The sequence below is a fragment of the Crocodylus siamensis genome, chromosome 12, assembly GCF_052110815.1.
Source record: "Crocodylus siamensis isolate JL-2025a chromosome 12, ASM5211081v1, whole genome shotgun sequence".
NCBI classification, from domain to species: domain Eukaryota; kingdom Metazoa; phylum Chordata; order Crocodylia; family Crocodylidae; genus Crocodylus; species Crocodylus siamensis.
Window position 1 is genome coordinate 10,985,605 of NC_143406.1, and position 26,083 is coordinate 11,011,687.

Consider the following 26,083-nt stretch of genomic DNA (forward strand, 5'->3'; position numbering starts at 1 on the left):
AGCTATGCCACTAAGTCTTCTTTATGCTAATCACATCATAGTTCTGTGACTATGCAAGGACTTCCAGTTCTTCCTGCTCATTTCCCAGGTTCTGTGCATTCATGGATAGATATCTGAGGTAACTAGCCAATTGCCCTACTTTCTCAGGAAGAATGAGAAGGCTTCCCCTACTGTCACCTCCTGCTTGTGGGTCTTTCAGATCATCTGCCCCCCCACTTATCTCAGGACTTTTGTCTCCATACCCCAGCAAACCTAGCTCAAAGCCCTCCTCACTAGGTTAGGAAGCCTGTCTGGGAAGATGTTCTCTCACTTCATCAGGTGGATCCCACCTCTTTCTAGCAATCCTTCTCCTTGGAACGACATCCTGTGGTTGAAGAAGCCTAAGCCCTGCTGGTGACACCAGCTGTGCAGCCATGCATTGATCTGCAACATGTGTTCACTACGAGTGTGCGAAGTGGGCCCTATTAGATTCAGATTTTGCCCGAATCAGGGACAGCAATTCAATTCGTTGATTCAGATCACTGCCCCAATTAGATATGGCTGAACTGGGATCTGAAGATTCGATGCCAATTCGGTGAATCAGCGATTAGGACACAGACACAACTTAAAGTGTTTTCTACGTACTTGGAGAACGGAATGCAGCCACCCCAAAATTTGCTATAGGCCTCCCAACCCTTCCTCCCAGCCTGCAGCTGCAGCCCACCCTGCACAGATCTGGGGGGCACATGCCCCCCATGTGCCCTCCCAAGGTGCGTGCAATAGTGGGAGCTGCCTCACCCAGATGATCCACGGCTCCATCCTCCACCCTGTCCCACACTGGCTGGGCACTGCCTGCCCCACCCCACCTTCTCCCTCACCACAGGGGCCTTGATCTGCCCCACCGACACCCCTTCCCTCCCCCCTCCACATCTACCACAACAGACTTATCAGCTGCACACAGCTCTAAAAGCTGCCAGGATGTGCTCCTCACCACCTACGTGCTGTGCCGCAGCTATGTGCATGCACGGGCCATTTATTGGCCACATTAGGCTGATTTCCGATACAGCTGATTTTCTTATATCAGTGCCAATCCGATATCAGACCAATGGATCAGTGCACCTCTAGTAGTAGTAAGAGGGTGGAATGAGTCTTGGTAATCTTTCTGCGATATCTCAGATCTGGGTAAGCAGCAGAGCTCCTGAGACAACAGGTCATGCCAGCAGATGAATGCCTCTTTCCCACAGAAGGGAGTCACCGACCACCAGTACAGCACTTGTTGCTTCCTCTTGGTGGCAGTGGTCTCAGTCCTCTTAACTTCGGGGATGCCTGGCCTGGCCTTTTCCACCAGTGGAATGCGCTCTTCTTCCTCTCTTGCTAGTGCTCCAGATCTGTTCTTCAGGCAAACCAATGCAAATCACCTATGTTCATATGAACCTCATTTGGCAGAGGATCCTGAAGTACTTTACATTCCACATTCACACAGCTCTGCAGGAAGGAAGTCAGCTGTGTAGGATGACTACCAATCAGGTATAGCACACAGCCTAACAAACTTCTGGGAAAGAAGTGATAGTCACTGTGGTCATCAAGGTGACCCTCTTACCAATAGTAGCACAGGACCTTTAAAACACGCCCGGTGCAGACAGGAAGTCCCAGTGCAGATAGGGGGCTCTAACCCAAGAGACATTTTTTCTGTCCTACCTACAGCAAGGTGGAATAACAAAGATGTGACAAAGACTCCCTGGAATCAGTCTCATTTCACACCATATACTCCAATTCAGATTCATTCCACTGAGTTTTGGACCAAGGGCAAATCTGCCAAAGCAACTTCACCTGGTAGCCTCGGACAGAAGTGATGCTTAACTAAGGGACTCCAGAGACATGGGCCTACTACAATTATCTTACATCATGGAACTCTGACTGCAGTCTTCAAAGGCGACCCATTCAACCAGCTCAGGAATTTTCTGACAGCTCAGGCAGTCAGTCATCCAGAGACGGAAGAGCACTTCACTGTGGTTGCTCCCTGCCCATTCTTTCGAGGCCCACCTTTAGAACTAATCATGGAGAGAAGAGAGCTGTGGCTATGCCCAAGATGAGTGGTCGTTCCTTAAGGAGACAATACTCAGGGCCCAAGGGTTGACCATCCCAACAAAAAGCAAGGGGGGCAGGAGTGCCTAAAAGCCCCCCTGGCTCACCAAGGGTGTATGGGAATGTCTGATTGCCACAAAGGCGGTGTACAACCGGTGGAAGGGGGGGTGCCATCTCCACAGAGGAGTATACCTCCTCTGCTCGGGCCTGTAGGGGGGCTGTCAAGAAAGCTAAGGCGGACACAGAGCTAGGACTTGCGTCCAAAATCAAAGATAACAAAAAGTCCTTTTTCAAATATATAGTCAGGATGAAGAAAACACCGGGAAATGTGGGGCCCCTGCAAGATCCTCTGGGCAATCTGGTGGTTGTGCCAGAGGAGAAAGCAGACCTCTTTAACCAATTCTTCACCTCTGTTTTCTTGTGCATGGACCGGGACTTCCCCACCGTTATGCAAGACAGACTTGAGGGGAACGCTTCCAGACCTCAGGTCAGGGAGGACCGGGTTAGAGAGCTTCTGGAGGGGCTGGACGTGTTCAAAACAGCAGGTCCAGATGCTCTCCACCCCGGGGTGTTGAGGGAGCTAGCTGGGGTTACTGCAGGGCCTTTGGCATGGCTTTATGAGCGCTTGTGGTGCTTGGACCAGGTGCCAGATGATTGGAAGATAGCCAACGTGGTCCGCATCTTTAAAAAAGGGAGGAGGGAGGACCCGGGCAACTATAGGCCCGTCAGTCTTACCTCAATCCTATGGAAACTCTTTGAGATCATCATGGAGCACATCTGCAATGGGCCGGACTCAGGGATGATGCTCAAGGGCAACCAGCATGGTTTCATTAGGGGCAGGTCATGTCAGACCAACCTGATTGCCTTTTATGACCAGGTCACAAAAGCATTGGATGCAGGTGTCGCCATGGACGTGGTCTTTCTTGACTTCAGCAAGGCCTTTGACACTGTGTCCCACCCCATCCTCATTAAAAAATTAGGTGACTGTGGCATTGATGCCTACACTCAGATGGATTGCAGATTGGCTGAAGGGTCGTACTCAGAGGGTGGGGGTGGACGGGTCATATTCGACCTGGGGAGAAGTGGGCAGCGGAGTCCCCCAGGGCTCGGTCCTTGGGCCTGCGCTGTTCAATTTCTTTATCAGCAACTTGGACGACAGGGTGAAAAGCAACCTTTTAAATTTTGCTGATGATACCAAAATTTGGGGTGAGGTGAGCATGCTAGTAGGGAGGGAAAGACTGTAGCAAGACCTGGATAGGTTACAGGGGTGGGCTAACAAAAACAGAATGCATTTCAATAATGGCAAGTGCAGGGTGCTGCACTTGGGCAGTAGTAACCAGCAGCACACTTATAAGATGGGAAACTCCCTTCTTGAGAGCACGGAGGCAGTAAGGGATCTTGGAGTCATTATTGACTCCAAGATGAACGTGGGCCAACAATGCGAGGTCACGGTTGCTCTCAAGTAGGGACAAGGAGGTGATCCTCCCTCTCTACGCGACACTGGTCAGGACACAGCTGGAGTACTGTGTCCAGTTCTGTGCACCCCACTTCAGGAGGGATGTGGACAATATTGAGAGGGTCCAGAGGAGGGCCACCTGCGTGATCCAGGGACAACAGGGCAGACCCTACAATGAGAGACTGTGGGACCTGAACCTGTTCAGCCTTCACAAGAGAAGGCTGAGGGGGGACCTGGTGACCATCTATAAAATTCACTAGGGGGGACCAGAAGGGTTTGGGAGAGACCTCGTTTCCCCCAGCGCCCCCTGGCATAAAAAAGAATAACAGCCATAAGTTGTTGGAGAGTAGGTTTAGACTAGACATCTAAAGGCACTACTTCAGTCAGGGTGGCTAGGATCTGGAACCAACTTTCAAGGAAAGTGGTGCTGGCTCCTACCCTGGGGTTCTTTAAGAGGAAGCTTGATGCCTACCTGGCTGGAATCATTTGAGCCCAGTTTTTTCTCCTGCCCAGGCAGGGGGTCAGACTCGAAGAACTACAAGTTCCCTTCCGACCCAACTTCTATGATTCTATGCTGAGGTCCCGGAGGGGAGCCAGGTGTCCAAGGAGAGTGGTTGCTCCTTAAGGAGACGATCCTCCAAGCCCAAAGGAAGGTAATCCCGACGAGGATCAAAGGGAGCAGGAGAGCACACAAGCCTCCATGGCTCACCAAAAGCATCTGGGAATGTCTCCTTGCTAAAAAGGAGGCTTACACCCAATGGAAAGAAGGGGTCATCACCACGGAGGACTATTCTGTAGTTGCTCGGGGATGCAGGGGGGTAATTAGGAAGGCCAAGGCAGAGATGGAACTGGGACTAGCTTCCCAGATTAAGGACAATAAGAAGTCCTTTTTTAAATACGTAGGGGGTAAAAAGAAGGTCCCGGGTAATGTGGGGCCCTTGCAGGATGCGTTGGGAAATTTGGTCATCACACCAGACGGCAAGGCTAACGTGTTTAACGATTTCTTTGCCTCCATCTTCCTAAGAAGGGACCAGAACAGCCACCTCCCTGCTGAGCCCCCCTTGGGACCCGGGGGAGGCACACCTGGGCCACAGGTTAGAGAGGATTTAGTTAGGGAGCTTCTGGAGGGGTTGGACGTATTTAAGTCAGCCGGCCCGGATGATCTCCACCCTAGAGTTCTAAAGGAACTGGCCGAGGTCATTGCAGGACCCCTGGCACGGCTTTACGAGCACTCGTGGTGCTCTGGTGAAGTACTGGAGGACTGGAAGAGGGCCAGCGTGGTCCCCATCTTCAAAAAAGGGAGGAAGGAGGACCCGGGAAACTATAGGCTGGTTAGTCTCACCTCGATCCTAGGCAAGGTGTTCGAGAAAATTATGCTGGCACACATCCAGGAGGGGCCAGCAGGGGACTGCATGCTTAGGGGCAACCAACACGGGTTCATCAGTGGCAGGTCCTGTCAGACCAACTCAGTGGCCTTTTACGATCAGATCACCAGATCATTAGATGCAGGGGTAGCAGTGGATATCGTCTTCCTGGACTTCCGGAAGGCTTTTGACACTGTCTCTCACCCCGTTTTCATTAAGAAACCGGGGACTGTGGTGTAGACATCCACGGAGTCAAATGGGTCGCCAACTGGCTGGTGGGCCGCACCCAGAGGGTGGTAGTGGATTGGTCCTTCTCAACCTGGAAGGACGTGGGCAGTGGGGTCCCACAAGGCTCGGTCCTCGGGCCCGCACTGTTCAACATCTTCATCAGTGATTTGGACGCGGGGGTAAAAAAGCACCCTGTTCAAATTTGCTGATGACACTAAGATGTGGGGGGACGTGGCCACACTGGAAGGATGCAACAGGCTACAATCAGACCTTGACAGGTTACAAGGGTGGGCGGACGAGAATAGGATGGGATTCAACACAGACAAGTGCAAGGTGATGCACCTCGGGAGGAAGAACCGGCACCATACCTACAGGTTAGGGAACTCCCCTCTTGTCAGCACAGAGGTGGAAAAGGATCTGGGGGTCATCATTGACTCCAAGATGAACATGGGCCGGCAGTGTGGAGAGGCAGTAAGGAAGGCCAACCGCACCTTGTCATGTATCCACAGATGCATCTCGAGCAGGTCCAGGGAGGTGATCCTCCTCCTCTATGCGGCACTGGTCAGGCTGCAGCTGGAGTACTGCGTCCAGTTCTGGGCGCCACACTTCAAGAGGGATGTCGACAGCATGGAGAGGGTCCAGAGGAGGCCACTCGTATGATCAGGGGACAGCAGGGCAGGCCCTATGAGGAGAGGCTACAGGACCTGAATCTGTTCAGCCTCCAAAAGAGAAGGCTGAGGGGGGGATCTTGTGGCCTGTTATAAACTAGTCAGGGGGGATCAGCAGGCATTGGGGGAGTCCCTGTTCCCCCGAGCACCGCCAGGAGTGACCAGGAATAACGGTCACAAGCTGGCAGAGGGTAGGTTTAGGTTAGATATCAGGAGGCGCTACTTCACAGTCAGGGCAGCTAGGGTCTGGAACCAACTTCCAAGAGAAGTGGTGCAGGCTTCTACCCTGAGGGGTTTTAAGAGGAGGTTAGATAATCACCTAGCCGGGGTCGTTTGACCCCAGTATTCTGTCCTGCCATGGCACGGGGTCGGACTAGATGATCTGCTCAGGTCCCTTCCGACCCTAGAAACTATGAAACTCTGCTGTGAGAATGGAAATTGCAGATGCTAGGGACTGTGCATAGCTTTTTCAGGGCTTGCTTGCTGGAGCAGCGCACATGCCAGCCTCTCTTGTTTTATCATTGGCTTTTCAGACATTTCAGTCCTGATCATGATCAAGAGGATGCCATTAGCAGCTAGGAATAACCAATATGCAGCTCGCAAGTTGGAATGCACTGGGGCAGAAATACCATGGCACCCTAAATCCAGCATGCGAGGTAAGTCAGGGGGGTATAAATATGTCAAATCAGTTCTGGGCAGATATAAGCTTATGACTATTAAAAATGAGTCATAGGTAAGAGAAACAATAGCATTTTGGGGAACTACAGCAATTGACAGTATTATCCAAAGCTGTTGCTAACTGACCCTGATGTGAACTAAAAAATGGGGCTGGAGAGGGGGAAAGGGGCAACATTCTCCAGAACTGTGGATCCTCAAGCAAGTTGATAAAACATTGCTAGGACTAGCTAATCTAGCATAGTTTAGCTAGGTCTACCATGAAAGTTTATTAGTTTAGGCATAAAATCTATTCTTCCACCTTACAATAGGGTATTTTACTTGTTCCACCTTAAACAAGCATGTAAAATGGACTTATGCGGGGCAAGCAGTATTCTGAATGGCCGAGCAAAATACATGGAATTTTGAAGGCCTGAGCCCTAGTCCAGGGAGTGACTAGAAATGCAGCCTCAAGCAGCTGAGCATAAACTGGGAATGTAGCTTGGAAGTGTGCTTTTGCAATCAAAGAATTCAGAAGCCTTTGTAATACAGCTGCTCTGTTCAAATCTCTCTCAGGTCAGCTATTAGCAAAAGCTCCTACCTCCCCGTCTCCTGCTTACCACAAGTCTATGCACCACTTTTGGTCATTTGTATTGGCATTTTATTTATGACACTGAAGTATGTCCTAGGTGTTGGAAACAATGTGCCGTAGTAAGTTTGAGTGAAAGAGCAAAGAAAAGGTGACTGTGAAATATTCTGTATTCTCAATTCCTCTTGAGAAGCAGAACAATACACACTAACAATGGCTTTTTAAAAAGCAAAGCAACAAAGGCAGCTTTTTTCCCTGCTAACTTAAGGATGTTCTGGAGGATTCCTCACCACAATTTTTAAAGGTAAAACTAATTAATCAATCAACTGAACTTAACAATGCAGAAAAGAAGCTCACCAGGGAATGTTCTGCTGCACTAGAAGCTTTGAATGAGTCACAAACGGAAGTCAGCAAGTCCGTAAATGCTGGCAAGATCTCTGGAATTTATACTGCACTTGGCCCCAGATGTTCCAAATGTCAGATGATATTTTAAGATGTAAGCCAGGTCTGATGATATGTTAAGATGCAAGCTGGGTCAATTATAAAGATATTTATTACAGAGAAGTGCTGTTACTACCACTACTCAGCCAGATTCTGTAAGATAACTCAAGTCCCAAGAGCAAAACTGCAGGAAGTCAAAAGTAAATGGACCAGCCATTTATTTGCTTCCTAAGCTATCTTTTTTAAAGAGGTCAGCAAACACCTCAAATGTCTTAATACAAAGAATAGGTTATTAAAATGTTGGTAAATACAGTCTCGTTAATGATGTGGAACTTTCCTTTCAAGGGAACAGAAGGTTGGACCTGGTGCTGGCCACGGGTGACGACCTGGTGAGGGGGCTGCGGGTGATGGGCCACCTGGGAGACAGTGATCATCGCTTGCTGGAATTCACCATCCAGCGTAAGGTGGCAAAGGGCTGCAGCAAGGCAACAGCCCTAGACTTTAGGAGGGCTGACTTCAACAAGCTAAGGAGGATCGTTGGGGAAGCGCTGAGGACCCAGAGGGGAAGGGAATCAGATGTCGAAGGGGAGTGGTTGCTCCTTAAGGAGACGATCCTCCATGCCCAAAGGGAGGTAATCCCAACAAGGGTCAAAGGGAGCAGGAGGGCACACAAACCCCCATGGCTCACTAAGAGCATCCGGGAATGTCTCCTTGCTAAAAGGGAGGCATACACCCAATGGAGAGATGGGGTCATCACCAAGAAGGACTATGTTACAGTCGCCCGAGGATGTAGGGGGGCAGTCAGGAGGGCCAAGGCAGAGATGGAGATAGGACTAGCTTCCCGGATTGGGGACAATAAGAAGTCCTTCTTCAAATACATAGGGGGTAAAAAGAGGATCCCGGGTAATGTGGGGCCCCTGCAGGACACGATGGGCAACTTAGTCATCACGCCAGATGACAAAGCTAACATATTTAACGATTTCTTTGCCTCTGTCTTCCTAAGTAGGGACCAGTTCAGCCACCTCCCTGCTGGGCCCCCCTCGGGCCCCGGGAGAGACACGCCTGGGCCAGGGGTTAGCAAGGAGTTAGTTAGGGTACTTCTGGAGAGGCTGGGCGTGTTCAAGTCCGCTGGTCCGGACGATCTTCACCCTAGGGTTCTACAGGAACTGGCCGAGGTCATTGCGGGACCCCTGGCGCGGCTCTATGAGCACTCGTGGTGCTCTGGTGAGGTGCCGGAGGACTGGAAGAGGGTCCCTATCTTCAAAAAGGGAAAAAAAGAGGACCCGGGAAATTACAGGCCAGTTAGTCTTACCTCAATCCCGGGTAAGCTCTTTGAAAAAATTATCCTGGCACACATCCAGGAGGGCCTTGCGGGGGAATGCATGCTCAGGGGCAACCAACACGGGTTCGTCAGTGGCAGGTCTTGTCAGACCAACCTGGTGGCCTTTTACGATCAGGTCACCAAATCATTAGACGCAGGGGTTGCTGTGGATGTAGTCTTTCTGGACTTCCGGAAGGCTTTCGACACTGTCTCTCACCCTGTCCTCATCAAAAAGCTGGGAGACTGTGGTGTCGATGCCCACACGGTCAAATGGGTCGCCAACTGGTTAGAGGGCCGCACCCAGAGGGTGGTAGTGGATGGGTTCTTCTCGACCTGGAAGGACGTGGGCAGTGGGGTTCCGCAGGGCTCGGTCCTTGGGCCCGCACTGTTCAACATCTTCATCAGTGACTTGGATGACGGGGTAGAAAGCACCCTGTTCAAGTTTGCTGATGACACTAAGATGTGGGGGGATGTGGGTGCACTAGAAGGGTGCAATAGGCTACAAGCTGACCTTGACAGCTTGCAACGGTGGGCGGATGAGAATAGGATGGGGTTTAACACTGATAAGTGCAAGGTGTTGCACATGGGGAGGAAGAACCGGCACCACACTTACAGGTTAGGGAACTCCCCTCTTGCCAGCATGGAGACGGAAAAGGATCTTGGAGTCCTCATTGACTCCACGATGAACATGGGCCGGCAGTGTGGGGAGGCAGTCAAGAAGGCCAGCCGTACCCTGTCATGCATCCACAGATGCATCTCGAGCAGATCCAGGGAGGTGATCCTCCCCCTCTATGCGGCACTGGTCAGGCCGCACCTGGAGTACTGCGTCCAGTTCTGGGCGCTACACTTCAAGAGGGACGTGGACGATATGGAAAGAGTCCAGAGGAGGGCCACTCGTATGATCAGGGGTCAGCAGGGCAGGCCTTATGAGGAGAGGCTACGGCACCTGAACCTGTTTAGCCTCCACAAGAGAAGGTTAAGGGGGGACCTTGTGGCCTGCTACAAACTGGTCAGGGGGGATCAGCGGGTATTGGGGGAGTCCCTGTTCCCCCGTGCGCTGCCAGGAGTGACCAGGAATAACCGTCACAAGCTGGCGGAGGGTAGGTTTAGATTAGATATTAGGAGGCGCTACTTCACAGTCAGGGCGGCTAGGGCCTGGAACCGGCTTCCAGGGGAAGTGGTGCAGGCTCCTAGCCTGGGGATTTTTAAAAGGAAGTTAGATGAGCACCTTGCCGGGGTCATCTGACCCCGGTGCTCTTTTCTGCCAAGGCAGGGGGTCGGACTAGATGATCTACCTAGGTCCCTTCCGACTCTAGCTACTATGATACTATGATACTATGAAAACAAAGCCAGTCAAGAGAATCCTTTGCATCGCAGCTTCCTGATACTATTGCCTTTACAACACTGCCTTGGCATAGTCCCATAGGCTTACACTTATACCATCTCAAATTAACAAGATGTCTCACATGCCTCCTATTATTCCACAAAACAGGCTTGCAGGGCATGATCCTGGAGACCACATGACAAAACTGCTTCACACCATATTGCCAAATGCAGTGACCGATTATCTGAGTAATGATAACCAGCGCCAAGTAGTTGAGTACAGACTGTAAAACAGCAAGAAGCTTCCTCCCTTTCCTGTGCCTGGATTAACTGCTGGGAATCACACTCTTCCTGGGTTTGCTTCATTTTCTAAGTAAGTACTCTGGCTGCTTGGTAACTGGTCCCTCAAAAATGTCTGCAGTCAGGAAGGCTGAAATTAGGGCTATGTGAAGCTTCAGGTGCCGATTCGATTTGGAGGAGATTCAACCTGATTCAGTGGCTGAACCTTCCAAATCCAAATCAAATCAGGGGTCCAATGAAAAGGTCCAACATCGAAGCACTCCGAATCGATTCGGAAAAGATTCGGAGAGCTTTGGCGATCCGGGCAGTCCCCGCCTGCTGCAGCAGGGAACTGGACCAGGACTTCATGCTAGTAAGTAGGGGGCAGGGGGGCCCCTGTCAGGCCCCATCCTCTGCCTGCTCCCTCAGCCTCCCCCCACCCCAGGCACACCCCTGATCCCCGCCCGCTCCCCCAGCCTCCCCATGGTTGCCTCGCTCGGCTCAGCTCCCAGTTGTTTAAACAAAAAAGTCCCTACTCAATGGCTGATGCCAGGAGGAGGGGTGATCCCTGCTGTCCCCCTACCACGTGGGAGAGTTCTGCCATGAGCCCCCCAATCGCTGTCTGCTTTCCCAGTCCACCCCCCCCACAAGCTCCCAGCCCTTTAAAAAAAAGCAAAACAAAACCCTGGATTTACCGGCTGCTGCAGCAGCCGAGGGGCTTCTGGCAAAGCCCCACCACGCAGTGTGGAGCAGTGGAGATCCCCCTCCCCACCACCGAGCAGGAGCTGGTGAGTCCAGGGGATTTTTTTGTTTTGTTTTTTAAAGGGCTGGGAGCTGGGGCAGGCGGGGCAGCCACGGTGGGGTTGGGATAGCACGTGGGGGCCAAGGGGCTCCCACATGGCATGGAGCAGTGGGGGGGCAGCAGGGATTGCCTCCTACCTGCTGGGCAGGAGCCAGTGAGTGGGTTTTTGTTTGGTTTTTTTCCCCCAAAGAGTTGAGAGCTAGGGTGGGCAGGGGATGGGGCCTGTGTGATTCAGAGATTCAGCCGATTCGGAAGCAGCCAAAACTCCGAATCGATTTGGCCGAATCAGTCAAACCAGAATCCGAAGCAAATACTAGCTGCTTCACACAGGCCTAGTTGAAGTCTCTCATTTTGAGGACACACCCCTAGCTCCTTGCAATCACTGGGTTTTTCTAGAACCTAGAGATTCCTGCCATGTCAAGAATGAGCACCACATTAGCCCAATCTGAAGCACTGAAACCCCAACAAAATACACTAGCTAAAAGCCAAGATTTTGTCCTGAAAGCTCCATTTGGTTTAGCATCACCAGCTTTGTTTTCTTGGAGGTTCTCTGTTCCATGCCTTAGCTACTTCATGGGGACCCACACCCAGGCCTCTCCCTGATGTGCTCTGGTGGGTCATTAACAGGTTACAGCTCACTGAAGGAGGCAGGGACGTTACTGAGTCCTGAGTGACAGCTCCCACTGGAACCTTTACTCCACAGAAGGTAGAAGGAACTTGATAGGGGAGGGTGTACAACCTACAAACTCCAGGCAATCTGGAAACCTACCCCTGGATCTCCTAACAGACCATCTGAAACATGACAAGGGCTTTCTTTAAAAGGTCAAGGAATGGCCTAAGCCTAGGCTCTCAAATGACAATGCTGCACATGGGAATTTCAATACAGAGGAGACAGCGTGAAGCTGTTCAGTTTGACTCCTACCTGATAAGAGACTCCAGGATGGCAGGGGTGGGACCTTTTTGAAACTCCAGCTCCTTGTAGTGCAAGGCTTTGGCATATGCTCGGCATTTGGCAGCTCTTTCCCCCAGCAGAACAATGCCATTATCATCTCGCAATGGCAGAGGACCCTGGAGAGGAGATCAGAAACAAAGTGTGTAGACAAAGAGGACAGAGCTTGCAGTTATAAACCTGCCACAAGTGTCACCCAAGTATCTTTAGAGAAGGGCTCCCTGCCTGCCACCTCTACCTTGTCACTGTGCTCCATGAATTCTGCTAAGTTCAGAAGGGTTTGAGTGACTTCTGCAATGTCCTGAGAAGTCAGGGCCAACTCGATGCTTCGGATCAACTCATCCTGCTGATCTTCATTCAGCTCAGACCAGCATGAAACAAAGGCAGCATTGAAAAGATCTCTGAGGACAGAGGAACAGGGACATGGTCAGTGGTTGGGACCCAACATTCATATGGCAGGAGAACAGGGTAGGTATTTCCCTGCCCTGTACTGCTCCTGTTAGGAGCATATTTTCCTCCTAATGGGTGCACATATAGACATGCTTTCACAGAAAGCTTACTGTGCAGTAAACTTTCTGTGCATTAATTAGTTGCATATGTAGATTCCCCCACTTATTATCTGGTGTGAAACACAATGTCTGGCTCAACACTTTGCCGGCTGCTAAAGCTATTTCAGAAACTCAGTGTTGAACCAAGTATTTTTTGGAATATAAGAAGTTCAAAAGTTCTAAGCATCTTGCTGAGGTACTAAAAATCTGAAACCAAATCCATAGGAGAGCAGTGAATTTGTGCTATTGGCAGATGCAGCTCCTTCAAGGCAGACTGATTGAGGTTATCTAGGGACACACTTCTCTAATGCACTGAATCTTATATAAAAGACTAAATTACATCACTGGGAAAGCTGCTGCTGCTTTAGCTTTTGTTCACCTTCAATTATAACTGCTTTTCAGTGCAGAGAAAACAGGATATTAAACAGATTTAAACAAGGTTTTCTTGTAATCCCTGGTACTGTCCATTGAAGCAGTACTCATTTAGATGCCAGACGTCCCCATCTGCCTTACACAACTCCATATGGAAAAGTCTTTTCAGTCACTGCTACACTGAAAAGGAGGAAGAGAAGGTGGACCCCTTTAGCTTCTACAGAAAATACCATAGGATCTTTACTATACAGAAACCTCAGTTTTGAAGCTTCAACTCATTAGACCTACAACAATAGCACGCAACTCTGTTTACCTACCTTACTTAACACATGGCCAAGTATACCCAGCCAGGATTTAAATATGTGGTTGAAAGGAGTGTCACACTCCATGCTCAGGCCACTAAGCTACAACACATTCTAGTGGTTTAAGGATTAATTTAAAAACGCTTGTTCCTTCTGTGCCAAGTCCTACAATCCATGCTGGTATACAAAAAAAATGAGAGATGATTCTTGCCTTGTTCTCTGTACAAAACACCGAAGCAGATTAAAATAGAATTTAAAAAAATCCTTATATGCAGTAGGAAGGGATGGGGGCGGCAGGGGAGGAGAAGTGTCATATGTTCACAACACAAAGCTACCACATTACCTATATTCACTGAAGGAGTGCAATGGCTGGGTTTATGGCAGGTAAGGTTAAAGTGCACAGGGGAAGTAGAGAAATAATAGAGGTTTGAGATGTACTTGCAGACCTGTATGAAGGACACTTGCATGCTGTCTAACCACACAGCAAGTCCCATACTCTTGCCAGGCAATCAATCCTTCTATTTCATGCATGCTAGGATTCACTTATAAAAGAAAAGATTAAAACTCGAACAGGCCACACTTTTGTGACAGTAGTAAAGTGAGGCCCCTGCACATCAAGGTGATATTTATATGCCACAGCGAAGAGATAAATAGGTGGTTTCTATAGCACTCACAAGTCAGCCCTGACATAGAGGTTATGAAAGAACTAAAATCACAGATGTTTATTTGCCTAGAGGAATCTTTATCTGAGACATGGGACCCTACAAGCTATTTTACACTTTGCTCTTTTTCCAGCTTCATTGACATTTGCCTTGTGTAATTATGAAAACAATAATAGGCAAAATTCTACTCAGGTTTTCTGTACCTCAACAAACTGGAGAGGAAGTACAATTTCCACCTGCTTTATTTACCCCCAAACAATAGTTCTCTCTATTTTGTACAACTCAGCAGCTCTTAAATGACTTTCCATTTCCTTCAGGGTTGTGGGTTGTAGCCACATTGGTCTAAGGACATAGACAGAAACGGTTCTTTGGGTAAATGTGGCATCTTTTATTAGGCCAACTAAACAGTTGGAAAAATTGTGCCTGAAAGCTTGCAGAAAACAAACACTCTTCTTCAGGCATAGGGAGAGTCTGCTGGTGTTGTGTTTGCTCTCCTAGGTGGAACAGAAGCCAAGATGCAAAATGCAGGTTTGTAAAAATGCAAATGTGTGGCAGTGCGGATCAGAGGGAATGGGAGACAACAGGTGAGAAACAGGTAGGGGAGGGATGTTGAATTGGTGATAGAATGTAGCTGGTAAAATTTTCCATCTACATTCTATCACCAGTTCAACATCCCCATCCTTTCCTCCCCCTGCACCTACCTGTCTCTCACCTATTGTCTCCCATTCCTTCTGATCCTCACTGCCATACATTTTGCATTTTCACAGACCTGCATTTTGGTTTCTATTTCACCCAGGAGAGCACACAAAAACCAGCAGACTCTCCCTATGCCTGAAAAAGGGTGTTTGTACCTGAAATCTTACAAAGAACAATTTTTCCAATTATTTAGTTGGTCTAATAAAAGATAGCACATTTACCCAAAGAACCTTGTTTGCCTATTTCCATTTTCTTCCAGTTTCTGGCATCTATATGATGCTCCAAGGAGAGACATGAACTACATAGTGACTGTACCTGGCCATAGGGTTGTAGGCTTGAGCCAGGGCCCAGCAAGAGCGCAGGGATGGTGATGAGGAATCTTTCAGCAGCTCCAAGCTTAACCGTCTGAGCCATTCCAGCCAGTCATCTTTGGAGACTCTTCTTGCAGCTCCCCAAGCCTGCAACAAAAAGCAGGATAGCTGAGATGCTCTGAGGGAAGCACCTGCACACAATCTCACAGTGAATAAAAGTAGAAGAGCAAAGAGAAGAGATATTTCCAATTTGTTGCATCTGCTCCCTTTTGTCAGCTGCAATTCGCTTGTCCCCTCCTTGCTAAGAGTGCCTTTCCTCAGACTACTGGCTCCTCCAAAGGATCTTTCCAAATATATTCCCCTCATGCACAGGAAGCCTCCCCTGCTTTTCTTTCCCTCATATGAAGAACATTAAGTGCCACATACCCCTACTCAAGCACCACCTTTGAAATGCTTTGAATTAGATGTTCAAACCCAGCAGGGTCAACTCAGTCCTTCATACAGAAGCACTTTTGAATCTAGCTAGTACTTAAACAATGGCATATATGACCAGACATAATAGTACCACTGTATTTTTGAAAGCAGGTGGGGAAGAGTCTTTATTGACTGGTAGACATGTCTGAGGTGAACATTTCAAGGCCAACCAAAGTGAACGCTGGCTACTAGTGCCTGCTGTTGGGAACAGGCACTGCACACAATGCAGCTAGTGGATGGAGCATTAGGCATAAAAGATTAATTAGCCATTAAAATAAAATAAAAATTAGGCTATACTAAAAAACACTTCCTACTTTCACATTTTGCCAAAAGCAACAACCAACATATCAGTCTCAGAAGTTATTGCTACCTTTGGACAAAGTGTTCTTGTCATTTTTCTGAGCCAATCAGTATTTGCTGGAATCTAGATGGTCTCACATGTGCAACTAAGACATCTGTCCACTCACAGCTAAGTTGGAAATATCAGATACTGTAGGGACTTAATCAAACATTAGACACCCCAAACATGGTACAGAGGACACTTTACACAGCTGCCTTTGACAGGAGGCTATTCCATAGCGATGTGCACCAATGAAGATATATCTAGAAGTCAGAGACCTATCCAAGGCTTACTACTTGCAGTCCAGAACTTTTGCTTATTCTTCTGACCTGGAGAAACAGCCCTACAATATTACCCACGGTGCTTTTTCAGCCCACCAGCTGCACAGCCCATGAGACATCTTCCAAGTATAACAAAGCACCTCAGAATTTCTTAAAAATACGGGATTCTCAGGGGAATCCCTGATATCACGGGGACTCTCCTCTTGTGGATGAGAGTCAGCAATGGAAGAGAACACTGAAAAAAACCCCAAACCCTGTTCTGTGGCACTGGACATACCTCCTGGATTGAGACACCAAAAGCCTGGCCTTTCTGCAGCATAGTACTGAAACAGGGAGCTCCATACCCACCTTCTGCAGGTTAATGGTGCTGACGTGCAGTTTTTTCATTGGACCTGTTTCTACAGGGCCACTAGCTAGTGTCTCTCCCTGGTTGCTTCTCAGCATTCGGTGCTGATAAATCAAAGGATCCTCCTCTTCATCAGCAAGTGTGTAACCCTGCAAACCAATGGCTCAGAATGAAGATCAGAAGGGCCACCATTAAGGTTTCCTCTGACACGCACAAGTCACGAACAAGATCTGCTGAGGGTCAACTTGGTGCAAGTCAGAGGAGCTCTCACTCATTCAGCTTAGCTCAGCTCAAGGGAGGGGAAATCACTTTTCATAACATGGATGACCTTGGAATCTGTGAGCTCAGATCATCCCAGTCCTGTTCAGCAGAAGTGTCAAGAAATCTTGACTCTCAACACCAAAGGATAGAAAAGCTGAACTCTGAGGCATGCCACTGTGGAATAGTGAGCCACAAATGCGCATTGCCACTTCCCTCCCCTATATGGGTCTCTGCAATAGCTACTAAATACTGATGTGCTACAGACCCCCTTAAGCAAGTAATAATAGAATGGAGCAGTTACTGACTTATGAACCATGGGGTCCACTGCAGAAAATTAAGGCAGAAGAGTCCTCCCTTAGCCCTGGTGTGGAGATGGTAAAGAGGAAGGCTCAATTTGACAATTTAATTGAGAGAAAGAAGGATACCAGCTAGGACCTTAGGATCCCTTTTGGTTCCCTGCAGAAGGACTGAGGATCAAGTTTTACATACTGGACAAGTTTTGCATTTTTACTCTCAAAATACCAGATTATAATATAACTAATCTCCCAAAAACATGGAAATAGTTGCTCTGCATCCTACAGCTGAGGCCAACCAAATTTTCTGTTGCATTAATTCATATGAACCAACCCACCTTCACAATCCTGCAGATGAGAACATCATACCGCTGATGATTTATCCTGTGACGCACCAAGACCTTGTTCACCATTGGGATAAAAATCTGGTACTGTAGGGGAAAGGTTTTACAAGTTCATTAACCAATCTCACCAAGACTAAAGATATACCCACTGATTCCATGTCCATTTTGTTGGCCAACACTAGATTCTAAAAAACCTTAAATTGAACAAATGATGGCAGAGATAGAAATTGGTTTATTTTGAGAATAAATCCATTGCATTTCACAGTCATGGACTGGAAACATTGCAAAACTGGGTATCATCTTTTTAAGGCCCTAGCTGACTACATAATAAATACTCCATCTTATAGCCATAAACTTTGGGGTAGTCCCTCTCTCTTCTGGTGGCTTTCAGACTTAGGAAAGACATTACCTTCTTCCCTAGCTGAAAAACCAGAGAGGACAGAGTATCCATAGCTGGTGTCCGTAGCTCAGGGCTCTGATCTAGTGTGCGCACAATAGGATGAATAATTCTTGAAGCATAATCAGTGAAATCCAGAGACTCTGTCAGGCGGTCCACAGTCTCTAGAGCAGCTCTGAAATCAAAGAAAAAAAGGGAGACTCATCATCTCTGACAGAGTGAAACAGAAGGAGCACGCTGGCTGAAGAGAAACAGGTGACATGCACAGTCATCTTCAGCTTCTGCAAGGACTTGGCTTTCAGGGAGAACACTTACAAGATTGCCTGAAACAGGGCAATGGCTAATAACTCCTCTCACCTCCCATTATTTTAGTCCATGTCAAAAGAATAAAGCATACAGTAGAGGCTGATTAAGATACCCAAGGGTGAGACAGGCAGTCATTTATACTGTGCAAGTAGCATCGGACATTTGCCAAATCCCTCTTAGTGCTCGAGTTAACAAGCTACACACGCCTGTTAACTCAGGCATTAAGAGCCTACTTTTACCTCATGAATCCTGAGTAACAATGCAGCAAGAGCTTAGGCCCAACCTGCATTCAGCTATTTACACAGCATTAAGGCTCACTTCATTGTTACTCAGAGTGTCTTACCAGCAACCTTGATAGAGAGAATGACCTCCATTTCTGGGGTGCTAACAGCACAGTACTGACAGTATTCAAGATGGGCTAGAAGCATTAGCTTGCCCACTGCTCATATCAGACAAATGAGCTCACTCTCTGTGGCTTAGGCTGTCCTAGCACTGTGCATTCAACACAAAGCAATAAGTAGGTCTTCCACTTGACTGGTGACTAGAGAAAGCCAAAGTCTTTGGAAGTGACTAATGAGCAATTAGTGCCATTTCAGATCATAGCAACCACTAAGGAACCCAGAGGGAGTGGGAACAGAGAGAGGGGGGAAAAAAAAAAAAAAAAAAAAAAAGAGAAAACAAACAACAGTGGATACTTACTTCCGAGGCGGTATTGGGACGTCTGGGGCATCAAACAGCTTTACAATGGGAGGTAGTAGCAAGTGCAGGTAGTCATCCAAGTTAGCGCCAAACAGCTGGATTGCATTCAGCAGCTGGAGAGGAAGACAACCCAACACCACCCAACTTAAAGTTGTAAAACAGCAACACTGTACAGTGGGGGTTGGCAACGTTTTTGGGCCAAGTGCCCAAAAAACCCTGCAACCTGGGCTTAGATGATGTTGGCATGTCAGGGATGGGTGGCAGGGGAACCCCGGTACCTTTCTTCCCATGCTCCCCGAAGCACATGTGCAGCCACTGCCAGCACGCTGCTGCTGCCACCATGAAGCCCAGGCTGCTCACAGCAGATAGCCGCGAGCCTGCTAACGGCTGTACTAGGATCCAGAGTCTGACTCACTGCCAGAAGCTGTTGCATGTGCATCTCAAGGAGCACAGTGGGAAAGGGGCCAGGGCTACACTGCCCCAGCCCCTTCCCTGCTGTGCACCTTGAGGCTCACGTGCAGCTGCCACCGGCCACAGAGCTGGGCTGCGGCTCTGGACCCTGTGCAGCTGCTTGCAGTCTGTCCATTGCTGGCTGTGAGCAGCCAGGGGTCTGTGGCTGATAGTGGCTGCACTTGCGTTTTGGGGTACATGGCAGGGAAGAAGCTGGGGTTGTACTGCCCCAGGCCCCTTCCCCGCCATGCATCCTGAGGCACGCGTACAGCCATCACTGGCCACGGAGCCAAGCCAGGGCTCCAGACCCCAGTGTACCAGTTGCAGTTTCCCAGCTGCCTGCCACAGACAGCCTGGGCTCTGGGAAGCTGCTGCTTGCCATGGAGGCTGGGCTGCTCGCAGCAGGGCTTGTAGCTGTCCCTCTGCCTGCTGCAAGCGACTCAGGCTCCTTGGCCGGCAGCAGCTGCCCAGAGCCCAGGCCAGTGGTGGTGTGCCAAACAAAATGGCCATGCATAGCATGCTCTGGCATGCATGCCGGGGGTTGCTGACCCCTGCTGTAGAGTATCTTGTCTTGTCTTGTCAGCAATTGACTGTGCTCTGGTTACTCCCTTCCCCACCACATGCTTCCACTCAGGCTATACCTAAAACAATGCAGCCTGCCTAAGGCCTCACTCACCTTGACAGAGACATTGCGACTTGGGCTGCCGTCATGCATGAAAACTCGTAACATGTGAGGAATGAGCTGTGGCAGGTAGAGTTTGAACTCGCCCCCTAGAGCCACCACAATTTGTTCAATAAGCAGGATTATTGTGCTCTGTATTGAGTTGTTCATGACCCAGAAGTCCTGCAGAAGACAGAAGGAGACAATAAAACAGCCCTCTACAGCCAACCTGTGCATGTTAGGACCAGGGAGACTGACAGTGATTTCTAGATACAGAACAACAGTTAGAAACCCCACCACCATTACAAAACCCTCTGTTTTAGCATCTGAGATCTCCAGTGCTGTCTTGTTTGGCTGTTAGAAACATACTTCTTTGGTGACTGATTTTTCCTAGTCCCTTGCTTAGTTGCTTATGACAGATTCCATTTCCCCAACTCCCCAGAGACTGCAACCTCCCGATGAACACAAACTCTTTTCCTCTACAATGGATCTGATGTACAACATGCACAAATTCAAAAAGTCTTGTACATAAGCACCAACTAAATGCCAGCTGCCCTTATGCAGACTAGTAAGAAATGAAAGTGTAAGTACTTTTAGGTGTTGGCTTAGAAATGGCATTTAAAGGTCTGTTTTTTGGGAATTGGCTTATAGGTATAGATATATACATTATAAGGGTTGATGATGGGCAGCAGGGGTTGATTTCTAAGAAGCCTGGGTGTCTCTCGCTCCCCCCTTCCCTCTCTCACACACACACATGTGCGCGCGCACACACACACACACACGTGTGCGTGCATGCAGTTTCGTATAGCCTTCAAGGTGGACAGGCTGTCTAACACAACAAGGACACAGCCTGAGAACGGAGGAAGTATGTACCATATTGCCCATAACACGACATAACTGACACCAGCTATAAGACCGCAGAGCAGCAAGGGGGTCTGAATCCTGGTTTTGGGGGAACAGACCAAATTAGGAGAAGGCCTTGAAGGCTACGTGGACATGTGACCATAGGGAGACAACCAACCAAAGATAGCCATGGATGAAGGCATCAGGAGTGAAGGAGAATACAAAAGCAGGAGACTTGAGAGTAAAAAAGCACCCCGCCTTCCTGTTCCTCCTTTTGTCCCATCCCTCCTCATCAGTCTTTCCTCTTATTGTGTCCCTCCCATCCCTCCCCATCCTTCTCCTCATTCCCTGGGAAGGGTCCTCGAGACCACCATAGATAGAGGGGATACCAACAGCCCATCTCATGCACCCCACTGGGTGGGGTGGGCCTTAGCATCCCACCTCCAGACTGCTGACACCTAAGAAGGAGCCTCAGAGTGAAGAACCCATCCTGGCCATGTACTTTGACTCTGATGGCATCCTTAGGATTTGGTAGATATACAGAACTGATTGATTGTTTGTATTGTTCCTTTTCTGTTATCTCCGTGTATCAATAAATTTGCCTATTATCAAACGGAAAGGTTGCGATTGGTCTGAGTGTGGAACAAGGTATCTGGATCCTAAATCCAGAGCCAACATTAGGAAGTGCCCAATTAATATCAAAGCAATATGGAGTGGAGTTTTATATTTTACACTGGTATAAGAAGAGGTCAGAGAACAACCGTTTTCCTTCAAGCCTCACCATCAGAATATTAAGCAAATGTTAAAACCAGGGCAGATTTCTTGTCCTCTGCCAGCTCCAAAGAACCGCAAGCAGTTCAAAAGACAGTGAGAGTGCCATGTGACAGCAGCCTGGTTTCAAACACTATCAGCTTAGCAAGGTAAATCTCCATGGACTTCACAGGCCATAACAGCTCATTTGGCGTTAATTTCTCTTTGGTAGTAACAACTTCAGAAAGAGAATTTCTGAAAACCTTCAGCAGAATTCCAGCCTGATCTCTTGCCCTCACACTTTCCACGAACAAGCTCACTAGTTAGGCAGACATCGAGGCAGACTGCCAGGGGATCCCACTAGGATTACCACCTACAAATGGGCTTCCCCAACTCCTTTCTGGTCTGAAAGGAACTTTTAAAAAATGAGCTGGAACAAGTTCTAGAGAATGGATCCTCTGTTTGCCTTCCCAGTGTCAACAGACCAATAATCTGCAAACGCTCCCAAAAGAATCGTTTATTTTTACTTTTCAGTGCTTTTAGCCAGATCAAAGAAAACTTTGACCAACATGCAAAACATAATAGTTCCCACCTCTGCTTTAATAAACCAATTGCCTTAATGCTCCTTTTATAAAACTTTCAAAAGCATGCATCACAGTAAAATGTACTCTTCAGCTCCGCAGTATAGTTACACAATCCTCCAGACTCAAGGGTTACATAACTCTCAGTGCTTAAGTTAATTATTAAAAAATCCCAAAGTTTCCTGATTTCTATCACTAGCTCATGTTGTGCAATTACAAACTGAATATTAATTCTCTATTTTAGTTTTCACACTTCTGTGCATGCAGAAAAAGACTGATCACTTATTTTCATTACTGACTAATATACAGGCTTGTACCTGCTAGGATAAGCTATAATACCTAGGTTTTGAGCACTGCTAGGAAATGTTATTTTTAAACTCCAGTTGTGACTGATTTTTAAAAAGCAGAAACACTTTAGGGTGACCTAAACAAATTGGAGGATTGGGCCAAAAGAAATCTGATGAGGTTCAATAAGGACAAGTGCAAAGTCCTGCGCTTAGGGCGGAACAATCCCATGCACCACTACAGACCGGGCGCTGACCGGCTGGGAAGCAGTTCTGCAGAAAAGGACCTGGGGGTTATAGTGGGCAATAAGCTGAATATGAGTCAGCAGCATGGCCTTGTTGCCAACAAAGCTAATGGCATACTGGGCTGTATTGGTAGGTTTGCTGCCAGTAGGGCAAGGGAAGTGATTATTTCAGTCTGTTCAGCACTGGTGAGGCCACATCTGGAGTACTGTGTTCAGCTTTGGGTCCACCACCACAGAAAGAATGTGGACAAACTGGGGACAGTCCGGCAGAGGGCAACAAAAATGGTGAAGGGGCTCATGGACATGACTTATGAAAAAAGACTGAGGGAACTGTGCTTATTTAGTCTAGAGAAGACTGAGAGGGGACCTTAATAGCAGCTTTCAACTACCTGAAGTAGGGTCTGAAGGAAGATGGAGCTGGACTGTTCTCAGTGATGGCAGATGACAGAACAAGAAGCAATGGTCTCAAGTTGCAGCAAGAGAAGTTTAGGTTAGATATGAGAAAGAATTCTCACTAGGAGGATAGTAAAACACTGGAACAGGTGGTGGAAGCACCATTCTTGGAGGTTTTCAAACTCCAACTAAACAAAGCTTTGGCTGGGATGATCTAGTTGGGGATGTTCCTGCTCTGAGCGAGAGGCTGGATTAGATGACCTCTGAGGTCCCTTCCAACCCTAACTTTCTATGAGTCTATGATTTCCAGTTGGTTCAGGTTTTTTAAATTTTGAGTTTCACAGAATTTAAAACATGAGGTCAAACTTGCACTAACCATGTCCCTTCAAATAGGTTCCAACACCTGTTCACAAGCACATGTCACTTAGATACCTGAAGGATGGCTTCCTGCAGGTCAGAATGGACCCTTATAATCATCATGCAATAACAAAGACAGGTCTATTCTAGAGCCTCTTCCACACAATGCCACCCTTGACATGCAGGAACTACTTCCTGAAACACTGCTGTTCTAGAAAATAGAAGAAAGATACTACATTTATGCCTTGCTTCTTTCTCTTCACACTTAATGCACTTACAACCAAATATTAAACCTTTTCATCCAGCTAGAAATATGAAACATCATTCTTCCTGCTGGCCCCATTAACTTGTAGGGAAAAGCCAACTTTAATTACTGCTGTTTGTGATGGCTTAGGGGCAGCAGAAAAATAATTTTTTTAATGTTTATAATGACAATGCTCCATCCTGAACCCAACATCTATTCAGAAGTGGCTAACAAAGTCCAGGTATGACCCTAACAAAGTACTGCATGGGCCTTCAGCTAGAGAAAATGCCTCTCAAAACACATTGGATTAAAAAAACAGTATTGTTAAATTCTAAAGATTTGATGAATTGCTATTTTTGCCCATCATTTATGAGCTTCCCTGACATCAGTTGCTGCCCTTCTCCCTTTGATACCACTGAGTGGACAGAAACATTCTTACTCTGGTATTTCTTCAAGAGTAACTCCATGTGCTCAAAGGAAAGTATTACTACTTACCTTGTCTTACTTCCAAGAAGCTAGGGCACCAGCTAAAGGTCATACTCTCATAAGGATGATACTCACTCTCATAAGGGTGACAATTTCATCCATATAGGGTCGAATGTGACTTCTCACAAAGGATACCAGCATTCCAAGCTGCTGGAACAGGAACTGGAATGAGGAAGAAGAGGGTAGTGCTCAGTGCTACTATCCAAGTGGCAGTGCAACCCAAGAGAAATCAGGTTTCAAAGGCCAACTGCAAGCTCATCTAATAATGACCAACATGCACAGCTACTATAAGCAGGAAGTCTGGGGCTAAATTCTCTCAACAGCCTCAAAACATATAGTTGTTGTTTACAGTATTTACTGAAAGCATTTCAAACTGTGGATATGCAGGCACTAAAAGAAATTTAGGCATGCAAGCTGGTTAGGTGTCTAAACATACTCATGGACAGAATTTCAAACATCATACCATTTTGCAAACTAAAATCTGGAAGCTGTTACTGAAAATGTAGCCCCACATCTCTTCCCCCCTTGCCTGCCAGCCAGACACACCCAGATTTTAAGGTCGGATTCTATAGTTCTCCCCTCCCCACCAAGACAATGGTGGAATATTAGGAGAGAGATCTTGGGACTTGCCGAATTCACAGGAAGATGACCAACTGTACCCTGGAAAAACTGAACTAGACATTTCTACCATATGCTTGCTATGTCTGTTTCATGATTACCTTTGATCCAACAAAACACAATCACGTGCACACTTACCACTGTGGTGATTTTACTTTGGAGCTTGATATGAAATAATATGTCAGTTTGGATCAACTGCCCTTGTCCACAAATACATATATGCTTTTTTTTTTTTTTTTAAAAGATTAAGAGTGTTTACAAGTGTTTTCTACTATATTTTATTTTTTCACAAAAAATTTCTAGTATAGATTGTTTCTGCTATTCACAGCAGGAAAATACAGGCCAATACTCAGAGAAATCAAGGAAGGGCTTTTCAGTGAAAATTGAGCAAGTGGACAAGGGATTAAAAATAAATAAATAATCAGTCTCTGGCTACAGGCGGCTTGTGTATGTGTTTACCGAGAAGTAACCCTGAGCCCCCATGGAGTTGTCTTCTCTTAGAGTTGCGAAGTGCTTACATACAGGACAAGGGCCTGCCTCGTCTGGGCTTTAAAGTCACGTGTACCCACCTCAGCTCTTCTCCCCAGTACACTTTCACCATCTTCTTTTACCTGAAAATTTTTAAACAGAGTGTGCACAATTGCATAGCTTTCAAGCATGTTAGATCAATCAAGGGTAGGCACTCAGCCAACCCAAGAGTGCCAGGATTTCTCCTTCCGACCTGAGCAGTAGTTCAGTCTGGTAGGGAATTAGCCTGTGGCAACTGCAGTTCTATACCAGGGTAGACATTCCACAAGGGTAAGTATGTAGCTCCCATCCCACGTACCAAACAACTCTGGGAACCCATGCAAGTTCCCCATCCCACCCCACACACACCAGTTTCAGTATTAGGAGGAAAAGCTTCTGCTAGACTCAGCCATTTTTTGGTCAGATGCAGCCAACGCTCGTTTTTGTGCTGTCATGCACAATTGATAACTGCTAGGTAAGAGGCAAAGATGATTCTGTGGAATCATCAGCTGACACTGGCAAATCATAATCCCTCTCAAAGGGGGATGAGAGCACATGTCTATGGCAAAGGTTTAAAAGACACTTAGTGCAACATGCAAAAAAAATTCTCTGTGCATCAGGGGCATGAACTGCAGAGGCCATGGAAGGCTGGGGGAGCTAGCTGCAAAGTCACTTTTTGGGCCGAGTGGTTTGGCAAAGAAGTAGAGCCAGGGGCTGGCCATTTAAGGAGGATGCTCAGTAACAGCCTGAGAAGCAGAAAAACTGGTGGCACTTGATGTTCTGACCAATGCCTGGAGACAAAAGAAAGCAGAGCTAGTACCTCACTTTCTGCAGCATGCTTAGCAGCAACACACACAGTGCAGGAGTGCCCAAAGCTAGTCATGTTCTCTTTGC

The 26,083-nt window shown here is 47.6% G+C and overlaps 1 protein-coding gene across 4 annotated transcripts in view; it reads right to left on the reverse strand.

Moving 5' to 3' along the window:
* Nucleotides 1–26,083, reverse strand: part of MTOR (mechanistic target of rapamycin kinase) — a 107,946-nt gene that overhangs the window by 63,283 nt on the left and 18,580 nt on the right. For 2 of the 4 annotated variants that reach the window (XM_090024188.1, XM_090024187.1), the window contains exons 20-29: nt 25,252–25,293; nt 24,140–24,226; nt 19,897–20,064; nt 18,771–18,883; nt 17,778–17,940; nt 17,363–17,455; nt 16,473–16,619; nt 15,034–15,176; nt 12,377–12,539; nt 12,112–12,257 (exon numbers count right to left, since the gene is read on the reverse strand). In XM_090024188.1, the coding sequence (XP_089880314.1) occupies nt 12,112–12,257; nt 12,377–12,539; nt 15,034–15,176; nt 16,473–16,619; nt 17,363–17,455; nt 17,778–17,940; nt 18,771–18,883; nt 19,897–20,064; nt 24,140–24,226; nt 25,252–25,293 (1,265 nt within the window). The remainder of the gene's footprint in view (nt 1–12,111; nt 12,258–12,376; nt 12,540–15,033; nt 15,177–16,472; nt 16,620–17,362; nt 17,456–17,777; nt 17,941–18,770; nt 18,884–19,896; nt 20,065–24,139; nt 24,227–25,251; nt 25,294–26,083) is intronic. The other 2 variants (XM_090024190.1, XM_090024189.1) reach the window with 1 other exon arrangement.